This window comes from Salvia hispanica, chromosome 4 (genome assembly GCF_023119035.1).
Source record: "Salvia hispanica cultivar TCC Black 2014 chromosome 4, UniMelb_Shisp_WGS_1.0, whole genome shotgun sequence".
Taxonomy (NCBI): Eukaryota; Viridiplantae; Streptophyta; class Magnoliopsida; order Lamiales; family Lamiaceae; genus Salvia; species Salvia hispanica.
The window spans coordinates 27,831,373-27,853,417 of record NC_062968.1 but is presented as its reverse complement, the minus strand read 5'-3'; the positions used below and the strand labels follow the sequence as shown (position 1 = coordinate 27,853,417).

At 37.8% G+C, this 22,045-nt stretch overlaps 4 protein-coding genes across 4 annotated transcripts; all 4 read left to right on the top strand.

The window, feature by feature from the left end:
• The first annotated feature begins 3 nt into the window (after positions 1-3).
• LOC125220173 (probable beta-D-xylosidase 7) lies at positions 4-4,930 on the top strand. Its single transcript, XM_048122317.1, has 5 exons — positions 4-581; positions 1,327-1,632; positions 1,722-1,989; positions 2,734-3,492; positions 4,214-4,930. The coding sequence occupies exons 1-5, from the start codon at positions 153-155 to the stop codon at positions 4,804-4,806; spliced, it is 2,355 nt and encodes a 784-aa protein (XP_047978274.1). The 5' UTR covers positions 4-152; the 3' UTR covers positions 4,807-4,930.
• A 1,349-nt stretch (positions 4,931-6,279) lies between these two features.
• On the top strand, positions 6,280-6,832 carry LOC125220822 (probable beta-D-xylosidase 7). Its single transcript, XM_048122958.1, has 2 exons — positions 6,280-6,678; positions 6,806-6,832. Exons 1-2 carry the CDS (start codon positions 6,280-6,282, stop codon positions 6,830-6,832), a joined length of 426 nt encoding a protein of 141 aa, XP_047978915.1.
• On the top strand, positions 6,284-11,281 carry LOC125223673 (probable beta-D-xylosidase 7). Its single transcript, XM_048126926.1, has 6 exons — positions 6,284-6,678; positions 7,010-7,306; positions 8,713-8,882; positions 9,038-9,135; positions 9,688-10,452; positions 10,634-11,281. Exons 2-6 carry the CDS (start codon positions 7,034-7,036, stop codon positions 11,239-11,241), a joined length of 1,914 nt encoding a protein of 637 aa, XP_047982883.1. The 5' UTR covers positions 6,284-6,678; positions 7,010-7,033; the 3' UTR covers positions 11,242-11,281.
• A 2,326-nt stretch (positions 11,282-13,607) lies between these two features.
• On the top strand, positions 13,608-22,006 carry LOC125223957 (helicase sen1-like). The gene is made up of 8 exons (XM_048127279.1): positions 13,608-13,766; positions 15,113-16,590; positions 17,407-17,589; positions 18,199-18,294; positions 18,414-18,579; positions 18,718-18,850; positions 18,934-20,700; positions 20,785-22,006. The coding sequence occupies exons 2-8, from the start codon at positions 15,270-15,272 to the stop codon at positions 20,995-20,997; spliced, it is 3,879 nt and encodes a 1,292-aa protein (XP_047983236.1). The 5' UTR covers positions 13,608-13,766; positions 15,113-15,269; the 3' UTR covers positions 20,998-22,006.
• The last annotated feature ends 39 nt before the right edge of the window (positions 22,007-22,045 follow it).

Sequence of the window (22,045 nt, the reverse complement as noted above, 5' to 3'; positions counted from 1 at the left end):
TCTCTCTCTCTCACACACACACACACACAAAACTACCTACTACACACAAAATCTCACTATACTAATCTCCTCATAATCAAACACCCTCTATTCACAAACTTAGCCTCTCCTCAAAAAATTCACATTTCTCCCAAAAAATTCCTAATCAAAACATGAGACATCTCATCCACTACATCATTCCTCTCACACTAGCAATCACAATCTCTCTCATACTAACATTCAACAACCTCTCTCCCAAACCCCTCCCACCATTCTCATGCAGCCCCACCACCACCCCATCCACCGCCTCCCTCCCCTTCTGCGACGCCCGTCTCCCCGTCGAGAGGCGCGCCCGAGACCTAGTCGGGCGCCTCACCCTCGACGAGAAGATCGGCCAGCTCGTGAACAAGGCCGCTGCCATCCCCCGGCTCGGCATCCCCTACTACGAGTGGTGGTCGGAGGCGCTGCATGGCGTCGCCATGGCGGCCGGAGTCGAAAACGGCTTCTCGTTCAACGGGACGATCCGGGCCGCCACCAGTTTCCCTCAAGTCATACTCACTTCGGCTACCTTTGATGCTCAACTTTGGTACAAAATAGCTAAGGTTGGTACAAATTACTCATTTTTTTAATGTAAGGTTAATTTGATTAATTAATATTATTTTTTTTATTCACTATACCATATATAACGACAATGATCATGTGATGTGGAATCTTTTCTCTGAATATTTTGTCTCGTGATAAGGTAATTATTTAGCTTATTTCAACATGATATTTATCGTACTCTAGTAAAGGTATTTGTTTGTATATATTATATTGTCCAAAAGCAGGTGATTGATTAGTCACTATCTGTGCATATTATAGTACTTTATTCAAAGGACTTAAACATGATTGAAAAATTAATTAATATGCTTTTAGTAATCTTTATAGAACAAACTAAAATCATGTATACAAAATTTTTATTTTCTTGCAGACTTGTAGTATTAGTGTTAGATTATGGTTCGTCGCACGATGTATAAAATTGAAATATTAAATCATGAAGTTACAGTTTTTCTCAATTGTCCCTTTTATATACAAAATGTCGACGTCCTTTTTATGATGTTCGAAGCGACATTTTTTTTATTAAAATAAGGCAAAAAAGGAAAACAAAAAGAAAAATATTATTTTAATCAAATACGTCATTTTGTTATCATTTAAAGACATATTTTATATATAGATGTGACAATTAAGAAAATTTGAAATGTCATGATTTAATATTTTAATTTTAAACTTCATGGGACATACCAGAATTTAACCAAACTTCCATATTTAAATAGATATTAACTCTATATTTTATTATGCAATTTGAAGGCAACTGGAGAAGAGGGCAGAGCGATATACAATGCAGGGGAGGCCACAGGCATGACAATGTGGTCACCAAACATCAACATCTTCCGCGACCCGAGGTGGGGCCGCGGCCAGGAGACCCCAGGAGAGGATCCCCTGGTCGCGAGCAGGTACGCTGTGGCGTTTGTGCGAGGCCTCCAAGGCGACGCCTTTGAAGGCGGCCGTCTCTCAGATGACGGCCGCCTTCTGCTCTCTGCTTGCTGCAAGCATCTCACTGCCTATGATTTGGATCATTGGAAGGGAGTCCATCGTTTCACCTTCAATGCCCAAGTAATTAACTCTCTCACACCAACTTTTAAATTTAATTCAAATTTATTTTTACCATATATATTAAATCTTCTCTTTTTTTGTTTATGAAGGTTACAAAGCAAGATATGGCAGATACATTCCAGCCACCATTCAAAAGCTGCATCCAAGAGGGGAAAGCCAGTGGGATAATGTGTGCTTACAATCTCGTCAATGGCGTCCCGAGCTGCGCTGATCGACATCTTCTGACCGAGACAGCTCGCGAAGAATGGGGATTTGATGGCTATATAGTCTCAGATTGTGACGCGGTTTCGCTCATTCATGAGAAGCAGAACTATACAGACTCACATGAAGACGCCGTTGCCGCAGTTCTCAAAGCCGGTGAGTAGTTTAATTATCCTCTTTTTTCATTCATATTTTCTGGTTATGTTCTCTATGAAGAAAATGGTAGTATATGTTCTCTAGATTAGATATAGTATATTTTTCTAAAAATGGTAAAAAAAATCGGGCAACTTATTTAACCGTTTTTTCTTGATCAATTAGAAGCGAAAATTATAAGTTGCCTCTACTAGTAATTTAAAATATGATCAAGTTGAAGACTCATGCGAAAATTATAAGTTCAAGTGATTGGCAACTTTTTCAATCTTAAGTAGTCATTCAGTTCACACAATTGCATGAACCTTTGATTTTCGCATGAAAATTATTCTTTTTACAATTTAAGAAAAAAAATAAGTACACAAATATTGACTCAAATATCTTTTCAAAATTAATTAGCTATTTTTTATATATAGAACTTAAAAGTTTCAATTGTCATTTTGATCTATCCCAATTAGTAGTCTCAACTTTAATGATTGGGGAATGAGTTTTATGCTAACTCATATCAAACTAAAATATACTCCTACTAAGTTAGACTACAATTTCACCACTTTTTTCACTCACACACAATTAAATAAGAAAAACAATCATTTATTACCATTAATTTCCGTATATCATCATCCATTATCTATTGTGAAAAACTTTAATTTTCCATCCTAACACATAATACTAGTATAATTATTAAAAAAAAAAAAAGATGATGAAATGATGACCATTTCACATGGTTTCTTCTTCCTTCAAAAAACACAGGGATGGACCTCAACTGCGGCTCCTACATATCCGACCACGCAAAATCAGCCGTCGAAAAGGGCAAGCTATCGGAATCCGACATCGACAGAGCCCTCCACAACCTCTTCTCCGTCCGAATGAGGCTCGGCCTCTTCGACGGAAGCCCCAAAACCCAACCCTACACCAACCTCCGCCACAACGACGTCGTATGCACCTCCGCCCACCAACACCTCGCTCTCACCGCCGCACGCGACGGCATCGTGCTCCTCAAAAACTCCCAAAACCTCCTCCCCCTGTCCACCTCTTCCACCAAAACCCTCGCCGTCATCGGCCCCAACGCCAACAACCCCGAAACCCTAGTCGGAAACTACGCCGGCCCGCCCTGCAGCCCCATCACCCCACTCCAGGGCCTCACGAGATACGTAAAGGAGACGGTGTTTCATCGCGGCTGTGATCCGGCCGGGTGCGACTACGATGGGGCGGAGGGAGTGGCGGGATCGGCGGACCACGTGGTTGTGGTGGTGGGGCTGAGTCAGGGGGATGAGAGCGAGGAAATGGACAGGGAGGGTTTGGAGCTGCCGAGGGAGCAGGTGGTGCTGCTGGAGAGGGTGGCGGCGGCGGCGAGGAGGCCGGTTGTGGTGGTGGTGATGTGTGGTGGAGGGGTGGATGTTTCGTTTGCGAGAGATGATGAGAGGATTGGGGGGATTTTGTGGGCTGGGTATCCCGGTGAGGGAGGAGGGAGAGCGGTGGCGGAGATTATCTTTGGTCATCATAATCCAGGTATGTTTCGTTTACCAACGGATTTGGGCCTGATTAACGATACATCTTTAGGGTTTGTCGATGCAAAATTAGTCGCGCAGTTACTTGTGTTGATTTTTTTTTAAATAGCCAAAATTAAGGGTGCAAAGAAAAGTGTCCCTAACGGCATCCACAATGCTGAACATAAAAACCGCCCCAAAATTCGATAGAACCAATTTTTTCTTTGTCACGTCAGCATTATAGATTCCAGCAATAGCACCTGCAATTGCCATAACTTATTTCACAATTTTTCGTATATTATTATTTTAATTTTTTATTTAGAAAAAAAATAACATAGATTAAAATACTGAGTACAATGATAGAAGAAGAATACAGTATTTAAAGATAAAATAATGTATAAAAAAAGTCCGCCTGGCATACTGCCCTCTCGAGAGGGCACATGCGCCTGGTGTAATGGACAATTGTGTCCTCAACTTAAGCCAGTAGTAATAGACCCCAAATCCGGTTGATTTTAAGCCATTTGTTTTTCTAGGAAGCTTTTATTTGCATTCCTTAATTTTAGTTGGGAAAATTAAATTGAAAATATTTTTTTAAAGCATAGGTGATATATTTAAAAAGCCCTTTTTTTAGTAGTGATGGGTAGGGGAGAAATGAATATGTGATTTTGAGGGGTCTTCGGCCCACCCATGCCCTTGATCCATCTTCCTCGACCTCCTATGTTACATCTCATGTTTCACTGCAGGTGGACGGCTCCCCATGACGTGGTATCCACAAGATTTTACTAAAATACCCATGTCGAATATGAGGATGAGGCCCGACCACGAATCAGGCTACCCGGGGCGCACCTATAGATTCTACCAAGGTGAGAAAGTGTTTGAATTCGGATACGGCCTTAGCTACTCAAACTATACATACAAGTTCGTCTCGGTTAGCCAAAGCAAGCTCAATTTGAAGACATCATCACCCACTGAGAATAATAGCAAGCTTGAGAAAAAACTAGGGTTTGTTAGGGTTTCGGATATCGGATTGGATTCTTGTCATAAGGCGAGGTTTTCGGCTCTAGTTGGTGTCGTGAATGAAGGGAGCATGGTCGGGAAGCATCCCGTGCTGCTTTTTGTTAGGAGGGATCAGGGTCGGTTTGATGGTCCGATCAAACAGTTGATCGGGTTTCGGACAGTGAGGTTGGAGGGGAATGAGAGGGAAGATGTTGAGTTTGAAGTGGATCCATGTCAACATTTTGCTAGTGCTGATGAAGATGGAGTGATGGTGATTGAATTAGGGCTGCATTTCTTGGTTGTGGGAGATCAAGAGTTTTCTATTACTATAAACGTGTGATCAATTATCATGTTGAGAATAATTAATTGTAGTTTGAACGATAATTAATGGTGGTGATTTATGTAACTAGTTTGATTGCCATATTAATATGATGAAATTGGAAATGACTAAAATTTATCTGTGACTTCATTTCAATTTAATTAATCAAAGATATGCGTTCAATTCATATATAATTAAAACTCATTTAATTGTACTTTGTATATATTATAATGATCTTGTATTTTATACGTCACAGAATTGGATTTTGATAGTATTTGATATCAATAATGTTAATGTGTACATATGGTTATCATTATTGTACGGCATACCCCATTCATAAATACGTGCATTAATATTGGTATTGGAATTTAAATATTAGAACATGTGATGTTTTAATAATTAGTAGTACTAAGTATTTTATCCTGACAAGTTAGAGATTCTAATTATATGGCCATCATATAATTTTATAAAATGTTTTTTCAAATATTCTAATTTTATAAATTTTTCCGACTACCCAGATGTGTCCAAACCAAACCACATTTAAATTTGTTGGTAAAGAATAGGCGAAAGGGTTATTGATTTTATCGTTAGATTCATTTTAAAACTGTAAAAAGTAAAAAGATTGTATTGAAACTAAATAGTAGGAGTAGTAACATAAAATGTAAGCAGTAAAAAGATTTCAATACGCAAGGTTTATTATGGAAAAATGCTACAGCACTGATAACTACACTTATTTAATACTCCATCTGTCCCAAGATAAGTGACTTGTATTCCTTTTTGGGGTGTCCTACTATAAGTGACATATTTCTATTTTTAGCAAAAAGTCATCTCTCTTACTTTATTCTCCACCTACTTTATTCTCTCTTCTCTCCTCTACTTTTCCCTCTCTCATACTTTACTCTCTCCACTTTAACTTATTTAAATATCATTCCTTAAATCTCATGCCCAAAAGAAGTAGGTCACTTATCTTGGGACGGAAGGAGTATATGTAGTTACTATTATGTTCTTGTGTGGTCAGTCACATTATGGCCACATAGCATTACTCATTTAAGTATAGGACGTGTGATTGTTTTAATAATTAGTACTAAGTATTTTTATCCTGACAAGTTAGAGATTCTAATTATATGGCCATCAATTCATATAATTTTATTAAGATTTTTTCAAATATGTAATTATGTATTTTACAGAAATCCTAGTCCACAAATCAACGAAATTGCCACATTAGACTATTGGTCAGTTAATAATAATTAGTAATATATCAAGTAATAAATAAAATGATTAATGCTGGATACGTGACTTCTAAAAATTTCTGTTTGCTTATCATAGTAGAAACCTGAAAGCATAAGAAAGTGTATCCATCGATAAAACATTTCCAAATTTAAATAATAAAATAACTTTTCGCAATGCATAAATAAAATATTTTATTTTTCACTCAACAACTTTACTCCTTTAAATACCGACTTTATCTTTCCCTCGAATCAATACTCACTCACAATGAAGCTCCATTTCTATTTTCTCGCCGCATACCTCCTCCTCCTCCGCCTCCCGCGCGGCGGCGATTCAGCTCCGCCGCCGTTCTCGTGCGATTCAGCCGATCCTAAAACCAAATCGTTCAAGTTCTGCCAGAAATCTCTGCCGATTGCGCAGCGAGCTCGCGACCTAGTTTCGCGGCTGACATTAGACGAGAAGATTTCGCAGCTGGTTGATTCGTCCGCCGCCATTCCGCGGCTCGGCATCCCCGCGTACCAGTGGTGGTCCGAGGCGCTGCACGGCGTCTCCGGCTACGGCCGCGGCGTCACTTACGGCGGCGCAATCAAAGGCGCCACCAGCTTCCCCCAAGTTATCCTCGCCGCATCCACCTTCGATTCACGCCTTTGGTACCGCATTGGTCAGGTACGGTCAAAATTCGTTAATCGAGTGTATAATTAATTAATTTTTATCTACTCCATTATTTTGTTTTCCGAATTTAATATTTGTATGTAACTTTTTCGCCATTCCTCTTGTTTTCTGTTGTCGGTAGATAATCGCATTATACTATATTCCGTAATATTCAATTCATTCAAATCTTCGAAATATGCTCATTGGTAAATTATAGTGACATTATCATAATGAGTCATAAATGTTAATCATTGCAAAAGCAATTGCTCTAATTATGGTATAATGTCTCACAAATTTAGTGAAATCAATCATAATATGAGGTTAAATTATTGGTTATATGGTGTAGGCGATTGGGAGAGAGGCGAGGGGAATGTACAATGAGGGGCAAGTGCAAGGGATGACATTCTGGACGCCAAACATAAACATATTTAGGGATCCACGGTGGGGGAGAGGCCAGGAGACACCTGGCGAAGATCCAACGGTCGTTGCAAAATACGCAGTGGCGCACGTTAGAGGTTTTCAGGGTGATAAATACGAGGGGGGGCAAAATGGTCATCTTCTGGCATCCGCTTGCTGTAAACACTTCACTGCCTATGATTTGGACAATTGGAAGAGTGTTGATCGCATGGAATTTGATGCCAAGGTAATTTCTCTATTCCAAATAACTAATCATATATATAATGTGCCAAACAGATTTATATTCGTATGTGCTATCTTTAAATTCAAACACTTACATACCGGAAATATTCGTTATGAGACAGTTAGAAAAATGTCACGTTATGATATGATTAGTTATTTTTTTAATTTGCTAGATTAACTAGAATTTGATCATGATTTTGCAATTTGGCCTTTCAAATTTTATGTGTCGAATTATTTGGTAAAAAAATTATCCGTTCTAGATTTGATAATAGTTCAATAAGTATTAATGTTCCAAAATAAAAAAATGTGTATGGATATGATAATTTAACCCCAATTTTGACTCTAGTTTTTTTGGAATCTGTAGTAGCGTGTCAATTCATCTACCTAGTCAGCAATTTGTAGTAACGCAAATTATGTTATTAAGAGATTAGTACACCATATATTAAAAAATGTGACTATGTGAATGTGAGCATCTGTCAGATTTTGTTGCTTTTGAATGTATCAAATTCTTGATTTAAAAGTAGTAGTACTAATAATTTTGCAAGTTTCGCAAGGAGTAGTACTCTTTTAAGTAAAGTTCTTCCTCTAGGAATTTTCTATTTAGATGCATTCCCAATAGTAGAGTTAGAAAATAATTGGTGGTACATATGTCATAGGCCCTTTATTGAAGCTGTCTCCTTGTTTGGTTAATAAAGTTGTATGCTTTTGTTAGGCAGCGTGCTTGTCTTGATACATCAATAAAGTAAGAATATTAGTAGTAGTATACACAGGTCTTACGTCTCGGTTTTTCCAAGAGATTTTATTTCAATTTCTAATCAATAGAATTTAATTTGGTGAACCATAGTCCACTAATCACGGTCTACGTTGATCATGTGACAAATCTTTTCTTACTAAAATTTGCTATGACCCACTATTCAAGATTAGTTAATGCGCTCAATGACGTAGGAGATGTGTCGCATAAATCGTGGAGTAAAATTATGTTCTATCAAAATTGTAGGAAAAACTATAATTGCATATTTATAAGTATTTTATTGGTTTTTAGTAATAAAAAATTAATTTTAATTTAACTTCTTCCTGTTTTATTGTGAAACTGTACAATTTGAAATATGTTGGATACGTGTCATGTTTAATTGTTTAGCTAGACTTGATTTTGTTGGTTACATTTGCACAAAACCATCAAATATCTTTCTCAGTCAAGGAAAAATTTGAAGAATTGATTTGGTCAGTATTATTTTCATGAGAAACATACTCCTATATTTATGGGCGTGACTAATAAGTTGATAAAATAAATCCACTATCACGGAAACTTGTTTTATTTTGTGTATATTTAGAACCTCACAAATTTATCTTATTTGCTTGAATCCACTTATATTTTGCCATTGTAAATGAAAAATCAATATACCCATATAGGTGACACAACAAGATTTGGCAGACACGTATCAGCCACCTTTCAAAAGTTGTGTGCTAGAAGCCAAGGCCAGTGGAATAATGTGTGCTTACAACAGTGTGAATGGAGTCCCAAACTGTGCTGACCGCAACCTCCTCACCAAAACTGCCCGCGGGCAGTGGGGTTTCCATGGGTAAATTATTTTACTTCATCTCTTCTTAGTGTCGTTTGAGGGCTTGGTCCAAATCGTCTAATAGCATACTAATGTTGAGTTCAGGTGTGCATCGACGAGCCCTTACAATTATTACTGAAATTTGTTTATATGCATACTTGTGTTTTTTTTATCAGGTACATAGTGTCTGATTGTGATGCGGTTTCTACCATCTATGAAAAACACAAGTATGTACGTACACCTGAAGATGCTGTGGCACTTGCACTCAAGGCTGGTACGATTGTACCCCTTTTCCTTCGTTTTTAGGATATGCATAGTTTTGATTCAAAATTAAGCTACTGAGAATTGCATATTTAATTTAGATATGTAATACATTGAATTATATGGTTTGTGGGCCTTTTGTTTTACATTTTAAACTTTATTTATATTGTCTACCAGTGAATGTTCATACCAGCTGTAACATTTCAAATAGAAATTTGAATGAGCCTATTTTTCACCTACTTGTGATTGTGATCATAATTACCAGAATCTTGCTTGGTGGCCCCAGAAAAAAAAAAACCTAAACAAAAAGTTATAAACTGTCCATGTTACTCCATTTTTAGGGTAATGGTGAAATAGTTGTGAGGTATTTTAATTGGTGGAATAGATTTATCAAAACTTTACCCAAAATTAGTTGTTGCGTGTCACTTTGTATGTTATATTATAAACTAAAAATGCATTGCTGATGATGTTCTGATCTTGATTCTAATAATGTGCTCTTGTTGTAAATTCCATTACACATTTTGTTTCCATTACTAAAATATGAGATCTAACTAAAAAACTGCAGGCATGGATGTGAACTGTGGCTTATACTTGAAGAAATACACCAAATCAGCAATTCAGCAGAAAAAAGTGGTTGAATCCCAAGTAAACCGAGCCCTCAACAACCTCTTCGAGATCCGGATGCGGCTAGGGCTGTTCGAGGGCTCCCCGAGCCGCAGCCTGTACGGAAACATTGGCCGAGCCGATGTATGTAGCCAGGCTCACCAAGACCTAGCCCTTGAGGCTGCGAGAAACGGCATTGTTCTGTTGAAGAACGATGCCAACCTGCTGCCTCTGTCCAAGTTGAAAACACGGTCCTTGGCTGTCATGGGCCACAATGCGGCCAATCCCTACATGCTGCGTGGGGACTATGATGGCCCTCCCTGCAAGAATGTGGATGTTGTTACAGCCCTAAAAGGTTATGTACACAACACCCTGTTTGTACAGGGCTGCAGTAACGCTGACTGCGCCACGGCCTCGACTAGCAGCGCAGTGGCTGCAGCCAAGGAGATGGACTACGTCGTTTTAGTGATGGGGCTGGACCAGAATCAGGAGAAGGAGGATCATGATCGCGTCGAGTTAGGCCTCCCGGGACAGCAGCAGAGCCTCATCACGGCTGTTGCTGCTGCTGCCAAGAAGCCCGTCGTCCTTGTGCTGATCTGCGGTGGACCCGTCGACGTTGGTTTTGCGAAAAATGACCCGAAAATCGGCAGCATTCTTTGGGCTGGCTATCCAGGAGAAGCTGGAGGGGTTGCATTGTCTCAGATCATATTTGGGGAGCACAATCCTGGTGAGAAATTATCCTTTTTGTCTTTAAGTTTTGTGATGTACTTACTTGATCCCTTTTTCGGCACGAGATTTTATGCAATATTTCCACTATTGGAAATGTTTCAAGATATGTGTGTTTCCATGTACTTACTTGGACACTCATCGAGAGGACTGAGAAAATTTCTTCGTCTCTGATTTTGCAGGTGGGAAGTTACCTATGACTTGGTACCCGAAGAATTTCGTTAACGTACCAATGACGGACATGAGGATGAGGTCAGATCTAAAGTCGGGCTATCCAGGACGCACTTACCGATTCTACAAAGGGCCAAAGGTGTTTGAGTTCGGGTACGGGCTAAGCTACACTACCTACTACTACGAATTCAAGCAGTCGACTCCCAACACCATCAGGTTGAACCATCTCACGGGCGCTTCCCACGCCATGGATGAAAGTTTGAGTTCGAATTCAAGTTCGATCAGAGCCTTGTCCGTTGCCAAAATTGGAGCGGACAACTGTGAAATGCTCAAGTTCTCGGCTCATGTAGGAGTCGAGAACACTGGGTCGATGGCGGGGAGGCACACGGTTCTTCTCTTTGCTAGGCACGAAAGGACAGGCGAGGGAAGGCCTATGAAGCAGTTGGTGGGATTCGAGAGCGTGAGCTTAGATCCGAGACAGAGAGATGAAATCGAGTTCGTGTTGAATCCATGTGAGCATCTGACCACAGCCAAAATAGATGGTTCAGTGGTGATAGAAGAAGGGTATAGGTATTTGGTGGTAGAAGATAAAGAATTCTCTATTAACATTGTGATTTGAACAACATTATTATTTGTGTTATGAAATTTTGTTTTACTGATTTAAAAATTCTAATATTTTATAAACAGAAAATATACTATATATCTTTAAAATATTAAACAGGTGACTTAATTAAGAACATGTGATTATTTTTTTGATCGAAGTTCGACCTAACGTTCCAAAATAAGAAATTTAAAGATATTGAAATTGAAATTATGAAATTATTAAAATGTTAAAATCATAACCTTAAACTCAATTAGTATGAATATATCATATACCAAAATTTAATTTGTTGTATGTAAGTGAAATATAATAAAAATTTACAAAGAATATGTGAATAAAAAGTGACATAAAAACAAGTTTATCAATATTAAAAATTACAATATATTTATAAAATACGGAGTAATTAATTTTGGCTATTATACCTTAAATCTGATTATTTTCATTTTATTGATAGTATTAGATAACAAATTTGTAATGCTCATATAGTTTTATTAAATTAGTTAAACTAAAATTTATATGGACTAATTAGATTAGAAATCCGTCATTATTCATTACATTCATTTGACTATAAAAAAAAAAATCAGATATTAAAGGCTTTGAATCTATCGAATGTGGATGATGCATTTTCAACGCGGGGGAATTTATTCGGGTAGATAGAATTATAATATTAAATCTCTCCAAAAGAATAAACTCAATATTAGTATATTTGTATTTAACGATATAGTAGTATAATAATGTTAGTCTAATTAAATTTAGCTTAATTACTGGTCAAAGCTAATTTGATTTTATAATATGGCACACTTAATTTTGCATTCATAATTTAAACGATAATAACTTTTAACACATGCATATACCAATTAATGGATAGCATGAATGTAGATTGTAGAATATAGTAGTATTAGAAAATAATAATATATATGTACGGCAAATAGTGACCGCACTCCACAAGCTAATAAAATTTTCAACCAAATTTTAAATTTATAAGAAATAGTATCAAATTTCTGTCAATGTTTATAATTTTAGCCTTAGGTACCAATAGCTATATAATTATATTTACTAACATAATTATTCTACTCATGATTCTTAATCATGATAATATTTTATTAATGAATATACTGATAACTATAAGTCGTCTAATTGGCGTATTGGTAAAACTGTTAACGCAGGTAAATGCACAAATGATAACATGTTTCCTAAACACAAAAACCAATCGGCCAAACATTTAATAAAAATAAATTAAACCTTACCACTACTTACTTTTTATCACTGCTTTGTCATATTATGAATAATACAGGATATTTCTTTAATAAAAGTTACTATGTATAATTTCGATGACCAAGATATGCGATACAGCGATACCATGACATATTAATGGAGTTAAAACCATTTAGAAATATATGCAAATGTGCTTATTATTTTGCTTTAATTAATCATGTTACAATACTATTATTTTATGATATAGTTTAAATTCTAATCAAATTTAGTCGATTATATTTAAATAAGTTCACGCATTTAAGAAATATTAAAATATTATTTGCACTGTGTCCACAAAAAAACTGTCTCATTTTCTCCATTTTAGTTTGAGCTACCAAACTAGTCTTATTTTTGTTCTTGCTTGTAAATTCTTAAACTTTAAGCAATTTTTCATTTTGTATACCACTTTTAAAATCCGTTGCAAATTATCAAATTATTGATATGTTATGATTTTGCGACAATCAAGATTTTGGTGCTAACATGATTTAATATAAATTAAATAAATGAAATGATTTATTTTAGTATAATATAATAGTATTTCATTTAAAATGTCATGCAATCTTGGTTGATTTTTGATAATATCATGTAAATAAGTCATGAAATTATGTCAACGTTGCTTAAATCTTGATTAGTTGTAATAGTAGTAATTTACAAGCTAATGTTAAAACTGATATTCAAAATCAAAATTTAAAGGCAAATTGACCTTTAATTTTTTGAAAACTTTATTACCACTTTTTCTCCTTTTTTTTTCACTCATATTCTCTCATTTTTAAATCAATCTCTTTATACCTGCATTGAAAATATGCCATCCACGTATAAAATCATTTTTCTTGGTCGGAATTAAATCTCAATATAATTAATTTTCAGAATGATATAATTTTATAAACAAAAAAATTATCCTCAGCAAAAAAAGAAAATTCACCGAAATTCATGATTGACCCCGCTCTAGCAAAAAGCATGTAACACTACCATGTTGCGAAATTACCGAAACACCCCCCCGCTTAATTCTCGATGAGTAATTGAACATCTGGCCACCGGCTTCACCCGTAGCCGGTAACTTCGCCCTCATTGTTACCTATAAATAGCCCTCGAAACCTTCTCTTTTTCGCATTCTCTCACTGCGACCCTCTCTCTCTCTCTTTCCCTCGCCGCCTATAGATACAATTATACGTACAGAACCACTAATATCTGTGTCACACATAAAAATCAGCAATTACAGTATTCAATTTTTGGTTATTATTATATCTATATTCTCCCCTTTCTCTCTCTAGATTTGGTAACCTTGTGAGGTAAAATCTCCTCTCTCTGACTTTTTTTTCCTCTCTCTCTTCCCTCAGCTGTTGAATTTTAAGGAAAAATGATTATTAATTCGATTCAGAAGATTAGATTAATTAATTTGATTGGGAAATAGATCGCTGAATAATTTCATGACTAATTTAATTCGTGTTTACTGTTGAGATTGGCTAATCCTGAGCTGTTTTCGATCTGGACAAGAGAGTTTTATTTTTAGTTGTGTGTGTGAATTAGGTGTGGTTTATTATTCAATTGCTGGTGAATTAGTTCTCAATCTATTTTTTGTTTGTATTGGCGATTTGTATTATGTTTAATTAGCTATTCGTTTTTTTTGGGTGCTTAGTTGGGAGGAGTGTGAATTTGAATGTTGAATGTCGGTTTGTGATTTGTTGTTGTTATGATGGGGAGGCTGGTACTGAATATTCTATGCATCAGTGGAACTGAAAGTAATTTAGGATTGTGCTGATAATTTTTGTTCCCCCCAATGTTTTGCCCTGTGTGTTTATGGAGGTGATAAATGGTTGTTAAATGTAAGAATGTGATTTGGTGGAGGTTATTTAATGTATAGCTGGCTTAATAGGGACAGATTGTAAGTAAATAATGTAGGATCTAATTTTTATTGTCAACTCTGGTTATTAGGTATCAATGTATGTGGTCTTGATTTCAGGGTGTTCATACTCTTGTTTATTCGGTTAATTTTAATTGCCTCTATCAGACGACAATCTGGCTGTTTTTATTTGATAATGATTGTGAAGAATCGGTTCCTAGGGGTGGTGGTCATATCTCTGTTGTTTCTCACTTTGTGTATCTGAACAGATCCCTTGTTTCTCTAGGTCAACTTGTTGTTTGATTCATGTTTTTGTGTTCATATATTGTGGTATACTATGTGCATTTACTGATTGATTCAAACACATTATTAATATGGGAATATGAGATGACTATGGGGATATTGTATAAATATATTATGATCACCTTCCACTGTCCTTGCAAGTGCGCATGCACATATGCTTTAGGTGGCTGTTGGAAATCTCCTTCTTGACTGTGTTATAGATAGTGATGCAATTAGGCTTCACCTTCTCTGTGGTCATGTGCCTTTCTTTCTGTATTATGTTTTTTAGTCTTGCTTTGTGCCAAGTTCTGCCTTTCTTTTTATTTTGTAAGTAAAACTAGCACAGTAACTGATGCAGCATTGTCTTGTGGGTTAGAAAACATTGTTTTAAATATGAATATTCCACACACCTTTTTTGTGTGTTCCCTATGATTCCTGTGCCCCCTCATTTGTGATATCAATGTGCATGGATGCACCTGTTCTTATACATTTTCTCTTCCATCTTTGGTGCAGAAGGTGCTTTTGTTGTTTATGTGGCCATTCACAAGGTCTGAAATATATCTGCTGATTGCCACTTTATGAGCTTGCAGTGCTTGCTTTCGACTAGAAATAAAATTGCTAGTAGACATATTTGGACATATTTGTTTGCTTGTATGCAACTGCTTGCGAAATGGGCTCCAAAGGAAGGCTGCTATTTGATCTTAATGAACCACCTGCTGAAAATGAAGATGATAACAATAGTGTTGTTTGCTTCCAGCCTCAGAGGGCTATTCCTTCAATCACTGCACCAACTGACTTGTTTGTGGCATCTGCTGGTCTCCAAGGGATAGTAAATAACAATGCTTTCTCCCATGCTTCGTCTGTATCTGGTTTCCAGCCATTCGTCAGGTCCAAAGTTGTTAAGGGACCTGATGTTTTGGATGAAAAAAAGAGTTTCATGGATGTGCCTAGCAGTATTGCATCTTCATCCAAATCAAGCAATGGCCAGGATACGAAGGATTCACCAATCATACGATCAGGTTTATTAGATGTTCAGGATGTGGAAAAGGAAGAAGGGGAATGGTCTGATGCAGAGGGCTCTGGCGATGCTTACAAAGGAAGTGTTCTTCATGAAGACTCAACTGGTGCTAGTAATAAACAGGTTTTGGACAAAAACGCAGTCGAGATGATTGAGAACAATGTCCACGTTGCAGGTGCTGATAATTTATCTCCTAATCATGGTAATGTAAAAAATGAAAATGGTGGCCCTTTGGAGAAGAATCCTGAAACAAATGATAAGAAAGGCCATGCATCCATGGAGGGTTCGGAAGAATCTGCTCCAGTGCCAAAACAAAGAGAAGTTAAAGGAATTGAAGCTAATCATGCATTGAAGTATGGAAATAGTATTGGAAAGCGTCCTAAGCTGGACCAGCAAAAAGAAGCAATGTTAGGGAAGAAGCGCAGCAGGCAGACCATGTTTCTCAATTTAGAAGATATTAAGCAAGCTGGTGTTTTGAAGTCCTCGACTCCTAGAAGGCAGATTCCTGCACCAACTATAACTCGGACAATGAAAGAAACCCGTCCTACTTCGGGATCTGCTGAACGTGGGGATAAGCAAAGTCAGCTTGTAGTTAGAGATGCAAAACAATCTGAGTTGTTGAGCAATGAAGGAAAATCTTTTGTGGAGTCAAATGAGTGTAAATCTGAGAGTAATGGTGACCATAGTTCTGGCTCTAATGGAGTTCCTAGGAAATTCAATTCCGCAACTGATGTTTCTTCAGAAGGACAAACACCAGTGCTTCGGAAGCTGCCTCCTGACACAAGGCAACATAAGAATTCACAGTTCACTGGTAGGAAACCAGCTATTAGCAGCCAGACTTCTGTTGATCCTAAATTAGCTGCAAAAAAGCTACCTAACAAGAAACAAACTACAACAAGCAACCAATATCAAGATTCCTCTGTGGAGCGCCTTCTGCGTGAGGTGACAAATGAATCTTTTTGGCATCATCCAGGTATCTAAGTATAAACTTGTTATTGCACTACTTTTGCCTGATGATAGTCATCTTTCTTTTGTTGACCTACCATTTATGTTAAGTATACTTTCTTCCACCATGTACAATTTAATTCATTCTAGTTGCTCTGGTTGAGTTCATAGTTAAGAGGATGGTATATTTTTATTCATGATATCTGTTCTGATTGAGTTCATAGTTAGCCTACCTTGTGTTACATTATTTCAGTATGATTAAATAACACGTTTTCTTGTTATGTGCACAATAAATCTGATTGAACATCCTATGATTTTCTTGACGCTAATGGTGAAAACTTGGAAGCAACAACCTTGCTGCCTCCCTTCTTTGTGGCATGTAATATGTATACAACTGTAGTGATGCATTTGGTTGTCAATTAATGATTTATTCAGCGAGCCTCTTGACTGGCATTTGTTGATTTCTTCAGCTTTTACTTCCTTCCATATTTTGACATATTCTATTGAATTAGAAGTGTAATCTTTTGGATACTTTACTGTAAAATGTGACATAGGTCCTATAAACTGTGTCCTTATTTGCTTTGTGACCATGGTGCAGTGTTAAAAGATTTCTTTTTTGTTTTCCATACTCCATAGTTAGAGTGCCCAAAACTCTGCAAATTAGAAATTGGAACCAAAACTGAAACTGAAACCAAATAAGTCCTTCGCTTTAGCCAGCACTTTTGTGATTCTGGATCTCATGGCATCTGCCGCCCAGAATTATTGTTTTCTTATTACTGAATGTAACATTATCTACGACATGTCATTTTTAGTTCACTTATACCTACATGTTTCTTTGAAACAGAGGAAGAGGAGCTGAAGCGTGTTCCTGGTAGCTTTGATTCAGTTGAAGACTATATCAGTGTATTTGAGCCCCTGCTTTTTGAAGAATGTCGAGCGCAACTTTATAGTACTTGGGAGGAGTCATTAGAAACAGTTTCAAATCATGTTAGGGTGTGCATAAAAAGCATTGAACGGCGGGAAAGGGGTACTGTTCTAATACTTCGACTTATCTCATACTTAATCTTAGTATAACATCTTGTTCTTCAATAATTAAGTTGCATGCAGAAGTTCTACATGCCCAGTATAAACCAGCAAGATTGTTCTCTGTAGCTGTTGAAATAATCTTATTTGATATTGTTGTTGTCTGTTATGTTGCTTCCTGAAAACGACGTATGAGGAATCCTGAAAATGATGATTCTCAGTTACTTATCTTCATGTGTTATAATGATTGAAGTTAATTCTTGGCAACCAGTAGATCCTTTTAATAGTTCTAATACAACTTTACTGATGCACTTTGGATTTGGTTTTGCATGCATTACAAGATGTAAGCCACTTTAGTAACTTAGTCATTGTTTCTTTCTTCTTCCTAAATTTTAGCCATCCTGCTTTTCTCTCTCCCCTCCCCCCCTACTTTTAAAGTAATGTTTTTGGTTTCTCTTAATCTTTACTATGAAGCAAAGAGCAACTAATTTTCATATTTTTTACTTGTTTTAAATCACTGAACTCCTCTTGGCAGATCTTTAATACTAGCTCTATGAAATTTTGTTCCCTCCGGCTGCTGAAGTGTGTTCATTTTCTGTTTTTGGATTTGCAGGATGGTTTGATGTGATTTTGACCCCACCGCATGAATACAAATGGTCATTCAAGGAGGGAGAAGTTGCAGTTCTTTCATCCCCCAAGCCTGGAGCAGGTGGATATATGATGTTACTTTCTCTTGTTTTATTCTCCCCTTCGTTTCAGATAAACATTAGTTTGATGTCATTTATAAACTGAGCTATATCTCTAACACGCTATCTGTGGGTGATCCAGTGCATATTAGGAGGAATAGTAGTTCCTTGGCCCTGGAAGACGAGGAGAAGCCAGAAGTTAGCGGCCGTGTGGCTGGGACAGTCAGGAGATATATACCTATCGATACCAGAGAGTATACTGGGGCAATTCTTCACTTCTATGTTGGAGATTTGTATGATTCTAACAGGTGGGACATCCCTGTCAACTTGTTCCTTTTGTCTTTCGTTTTGGTTTGGCTAGGTTAGAGCAATTAGTGCATCTAGGCTTTATAATTTCTGCCTCATGAACTTAGTACTTACGAAATATTTTGTTTTTTATATTTTAGCAAGATTGACGATGACCATATTCTGCGGAAGCTCCATCCTGGGGGTGTATGGTACCTGACTCTGCTTGGAACTCTCGCAACCACACAACGGGAATATGTTGCTCTGCATGCATTCCGTCGTCTTAATATGCAGGTCTTGTTCGAAACTAGTTTGTGCAGAGAATGACATGCATGATTTAAACTGTTTAGCTTGATTATTGCTGATACCTCTTGCAGATGCAAAATGCTATTCTTCAGCCTAGTCCAGACCAGTTCCCAAAATATGAAGAACAGCCACCAGCTATGCCTGATTGCTTCACTCCAAACTTTGTTGAACACCTTCGCAGAACCTTTAATGGACCCCAGTTAGCTGCGATTCAATGGGCTGCAACGCATACAGCTGCTGGTACATCAAATGGCGTGATGAAGAAATCAGAGCCATGGCCCTTTACTTTGGTCCAGGGTCCTCCTGGCACAGGTAAAACACATACTGTCTGGGGAATGCTTAATGTGATCCACCTTGTCCAGTACCAGCACTACTACATGGCATTGCTAAAGAAACTGGCGCCTGAAAGCTATAAGCAGGTTAATGAGAGCAGCTCAGACAGTGTGGCCTCTGGTTCCATTGATGAAGTTCTGCAGAGCATGGATCAGAATCTGTTTCGGACTCTTCCAAAACTTTGCCCAAAGCCAAGAATGCTCGTGTGTGCTCCCTCAAATGCAGCAACTGATGAGTTGCTTTCACGTGTGCTTGACCGTGGATTTATTGATGGCGAAATGAAGGTTTATCGCCCTGATGTTGCTCGAGTTGGTGTGGATTCTCAGACTAAAGCTGCTCAGGCAGTTTCTGTGGAACGAAGGACCGAACAACTTTTATCGAAAAGTCGTGACGAGGTCCATGGATGGATGCACAGTTTGAGGATTCGTGAAAACCAGTTAGCTCAGCAAATTGCTTACCTTCAAAGAGAACTTAATGTTGCTGCAGTCACTGGACGTGCACAGGGATCTGTTGGTGTTGATCCTGATGTTCTTCTGGCAAGAGACCAAAACCGAGATGCATTACTTCAAAACCTTGCGGCAGCTGTAGAAAATAGAGATAAAACTCTGGTTGAGATGTCCCGACTTCTCATTGTGGAAGGTAGGTTTCGAGCTGGTAGCAACTTTAATTTAGAGGAAGCTCGAGCAAATCTGGAGGCAAGTTTTGCCAATGAAGCTGAAATTGTTTTCACTACTGTCTCGAGTAGTGGGCGCAAGTTGTTCTCTCGTCTAACTCATGGCTTCGACATGGTTGTTATTGATGAAGCAGCACAGGCTAGTGAAGTGGCAATCCTACCTCCACTTTCTCTTGGTGCAGCTCGGTGTGTTCTTGTGGGGGATCCGCAGCAGCTTCCTGCCACTGTTATCAGTAAGGCTGCAGGAACCTTGTTGTACAGTAGAAGCCTGTTTGAGAGGTTTCAGCAAGCAGGCTGCCCAACAATGCTTTTATCTGTGCAATATAGAATGCATCCTCACATTAGGGATTTTCCTTCAAGACACTTTTACCAAGGACGTCTTACAGATAGTGAGAGTGTTATTAATTTGCCGGATGAAAAATATTACAAAGATCCACTACTGAGGCCTTATGTCTTTTTTGATATCAGTTATGGGCGCGAATCTCATCGTGGGAGTTCCGTGTCTTATCAGAATACACAAGAAGCACAGTTTTGTGTTCGCTTATATGAGCACCTTCAGAAGGCTATAAAATCATTGGGAATTGGGAAAGTTTCTGTTGGTATAATTACTCCTTATAAGTTGCAGTTGAAATGCCTTCAAAGGGAGTTCAAGGATGTTTTGAATTCAGATGATGGGAAAGACATCTATATTAATACAGTGGATGCGTTCCAAGGCCAAGAACGTGATGTCATAATCATGTCTTGTGTGCGCGCATCAAGTCATGGAGTTGGGTTCGTTGCGGACATTCGTAGGATGAATGTTGCACTTACTCGAGCGAAAAGAGCTCTCTGGGTAAAATTTCTCTCTTTCTTTGTTTCATCTTTTCTATTCTTCTTCATTCTTATAAGAGTTTTAACATTGTTCCCATGCTTACAGGTAATGGGAAATGCAAATGCGCTGGTGCAGTCTGATGATTGGGCTGCACTAATTGATGATTCCAAAGCACGAAGCTGTTACTTAGACATGGATTCTCTGCCTAAAGAGTTTATCCCTGAGAATCCTACCTATGGCGCTTTTTCCTCCAAGCTCTCTGGTGGAAGGGGCTTGAGATCTGGGCCAAGATACAGATCATATGATTCACAAGTATAGTCCAGATCTGGCACACCATCGAAAGAAGATGAATTGTATTTAAAATTCCAAGGAATAGAGCTGAAGGGCGGGAGCAGATTTGTTGGATGACTGTGATTATTAACCTATTGACAAATCTCGAGATGCCTAGCAACATGGCATACAAAAGAAGCAGAAAACTGCTGCTGTTATTGGAAAACAGGATGTGAATATGGGTATGATCTTGAAAGTACCATTCAATAACCAACCCATCCTTGGCCTTGTGATTGCTTGGACTGTGGAAGATGATAAAAGCGGCAAGTTCCCTGGAGAGGAGCCCCAACTTGGGGGCACTGCAGGAAGATGGGCTTCAACGTCAAAATCATATTTATGAAAACATGGCTACTTGTTGAAGGATCTTTGCATTTCGGTCAAATAACTTTGAGGTGAGTGAAGCGAAATCCCTTCCTCAGGTACTGATAAGATTTCCGTTATACCAAGGTGCTACATTCAGAATCGGCAATGCAATAATCTTCACTGATTTACTGAATTACTATTTGGATAGATTAGGATGGATGGGACATCATGTCTTACTATGAAACAGTTTCTCAAGGAGGATTCCTTATGGAGATTCTTGATTTTCTTCTCCAACAAGTTTTCCTTATCTAATGCGTTCCACAGCTCAACCTGTATTTAAGATGATGGATCTCACGATTTCTTATGGCTGTACGACTATGGTTACCTCTGTCAGTGACTGACTACTCTTTGATGCAAGCTTCAGAAACTCTAGACATGGAAATGGAATATTATTTCGGGAGGGCTGGTGGCCGATTGTCTGAATCCTACTGCATATTTCGAGCGTTCGCTGAAGATATGAACCAGCTTAGTTTGCCACACTGCAAAAGGTGTTGTATAGAATGTAGATGCGCTAGAAAATTCTTTTAAAGATGAAAAAAAGGATGTTAGTATATTATATATGCCTCCATTACTTCAGCAAAGCTTAACATTTCAAAAATTGAATTAATCCAAATGATTGATTTCTTTTAGTTCACATTCTCTGTTTCCTTATAACATTCATTCTTGTCTTGTA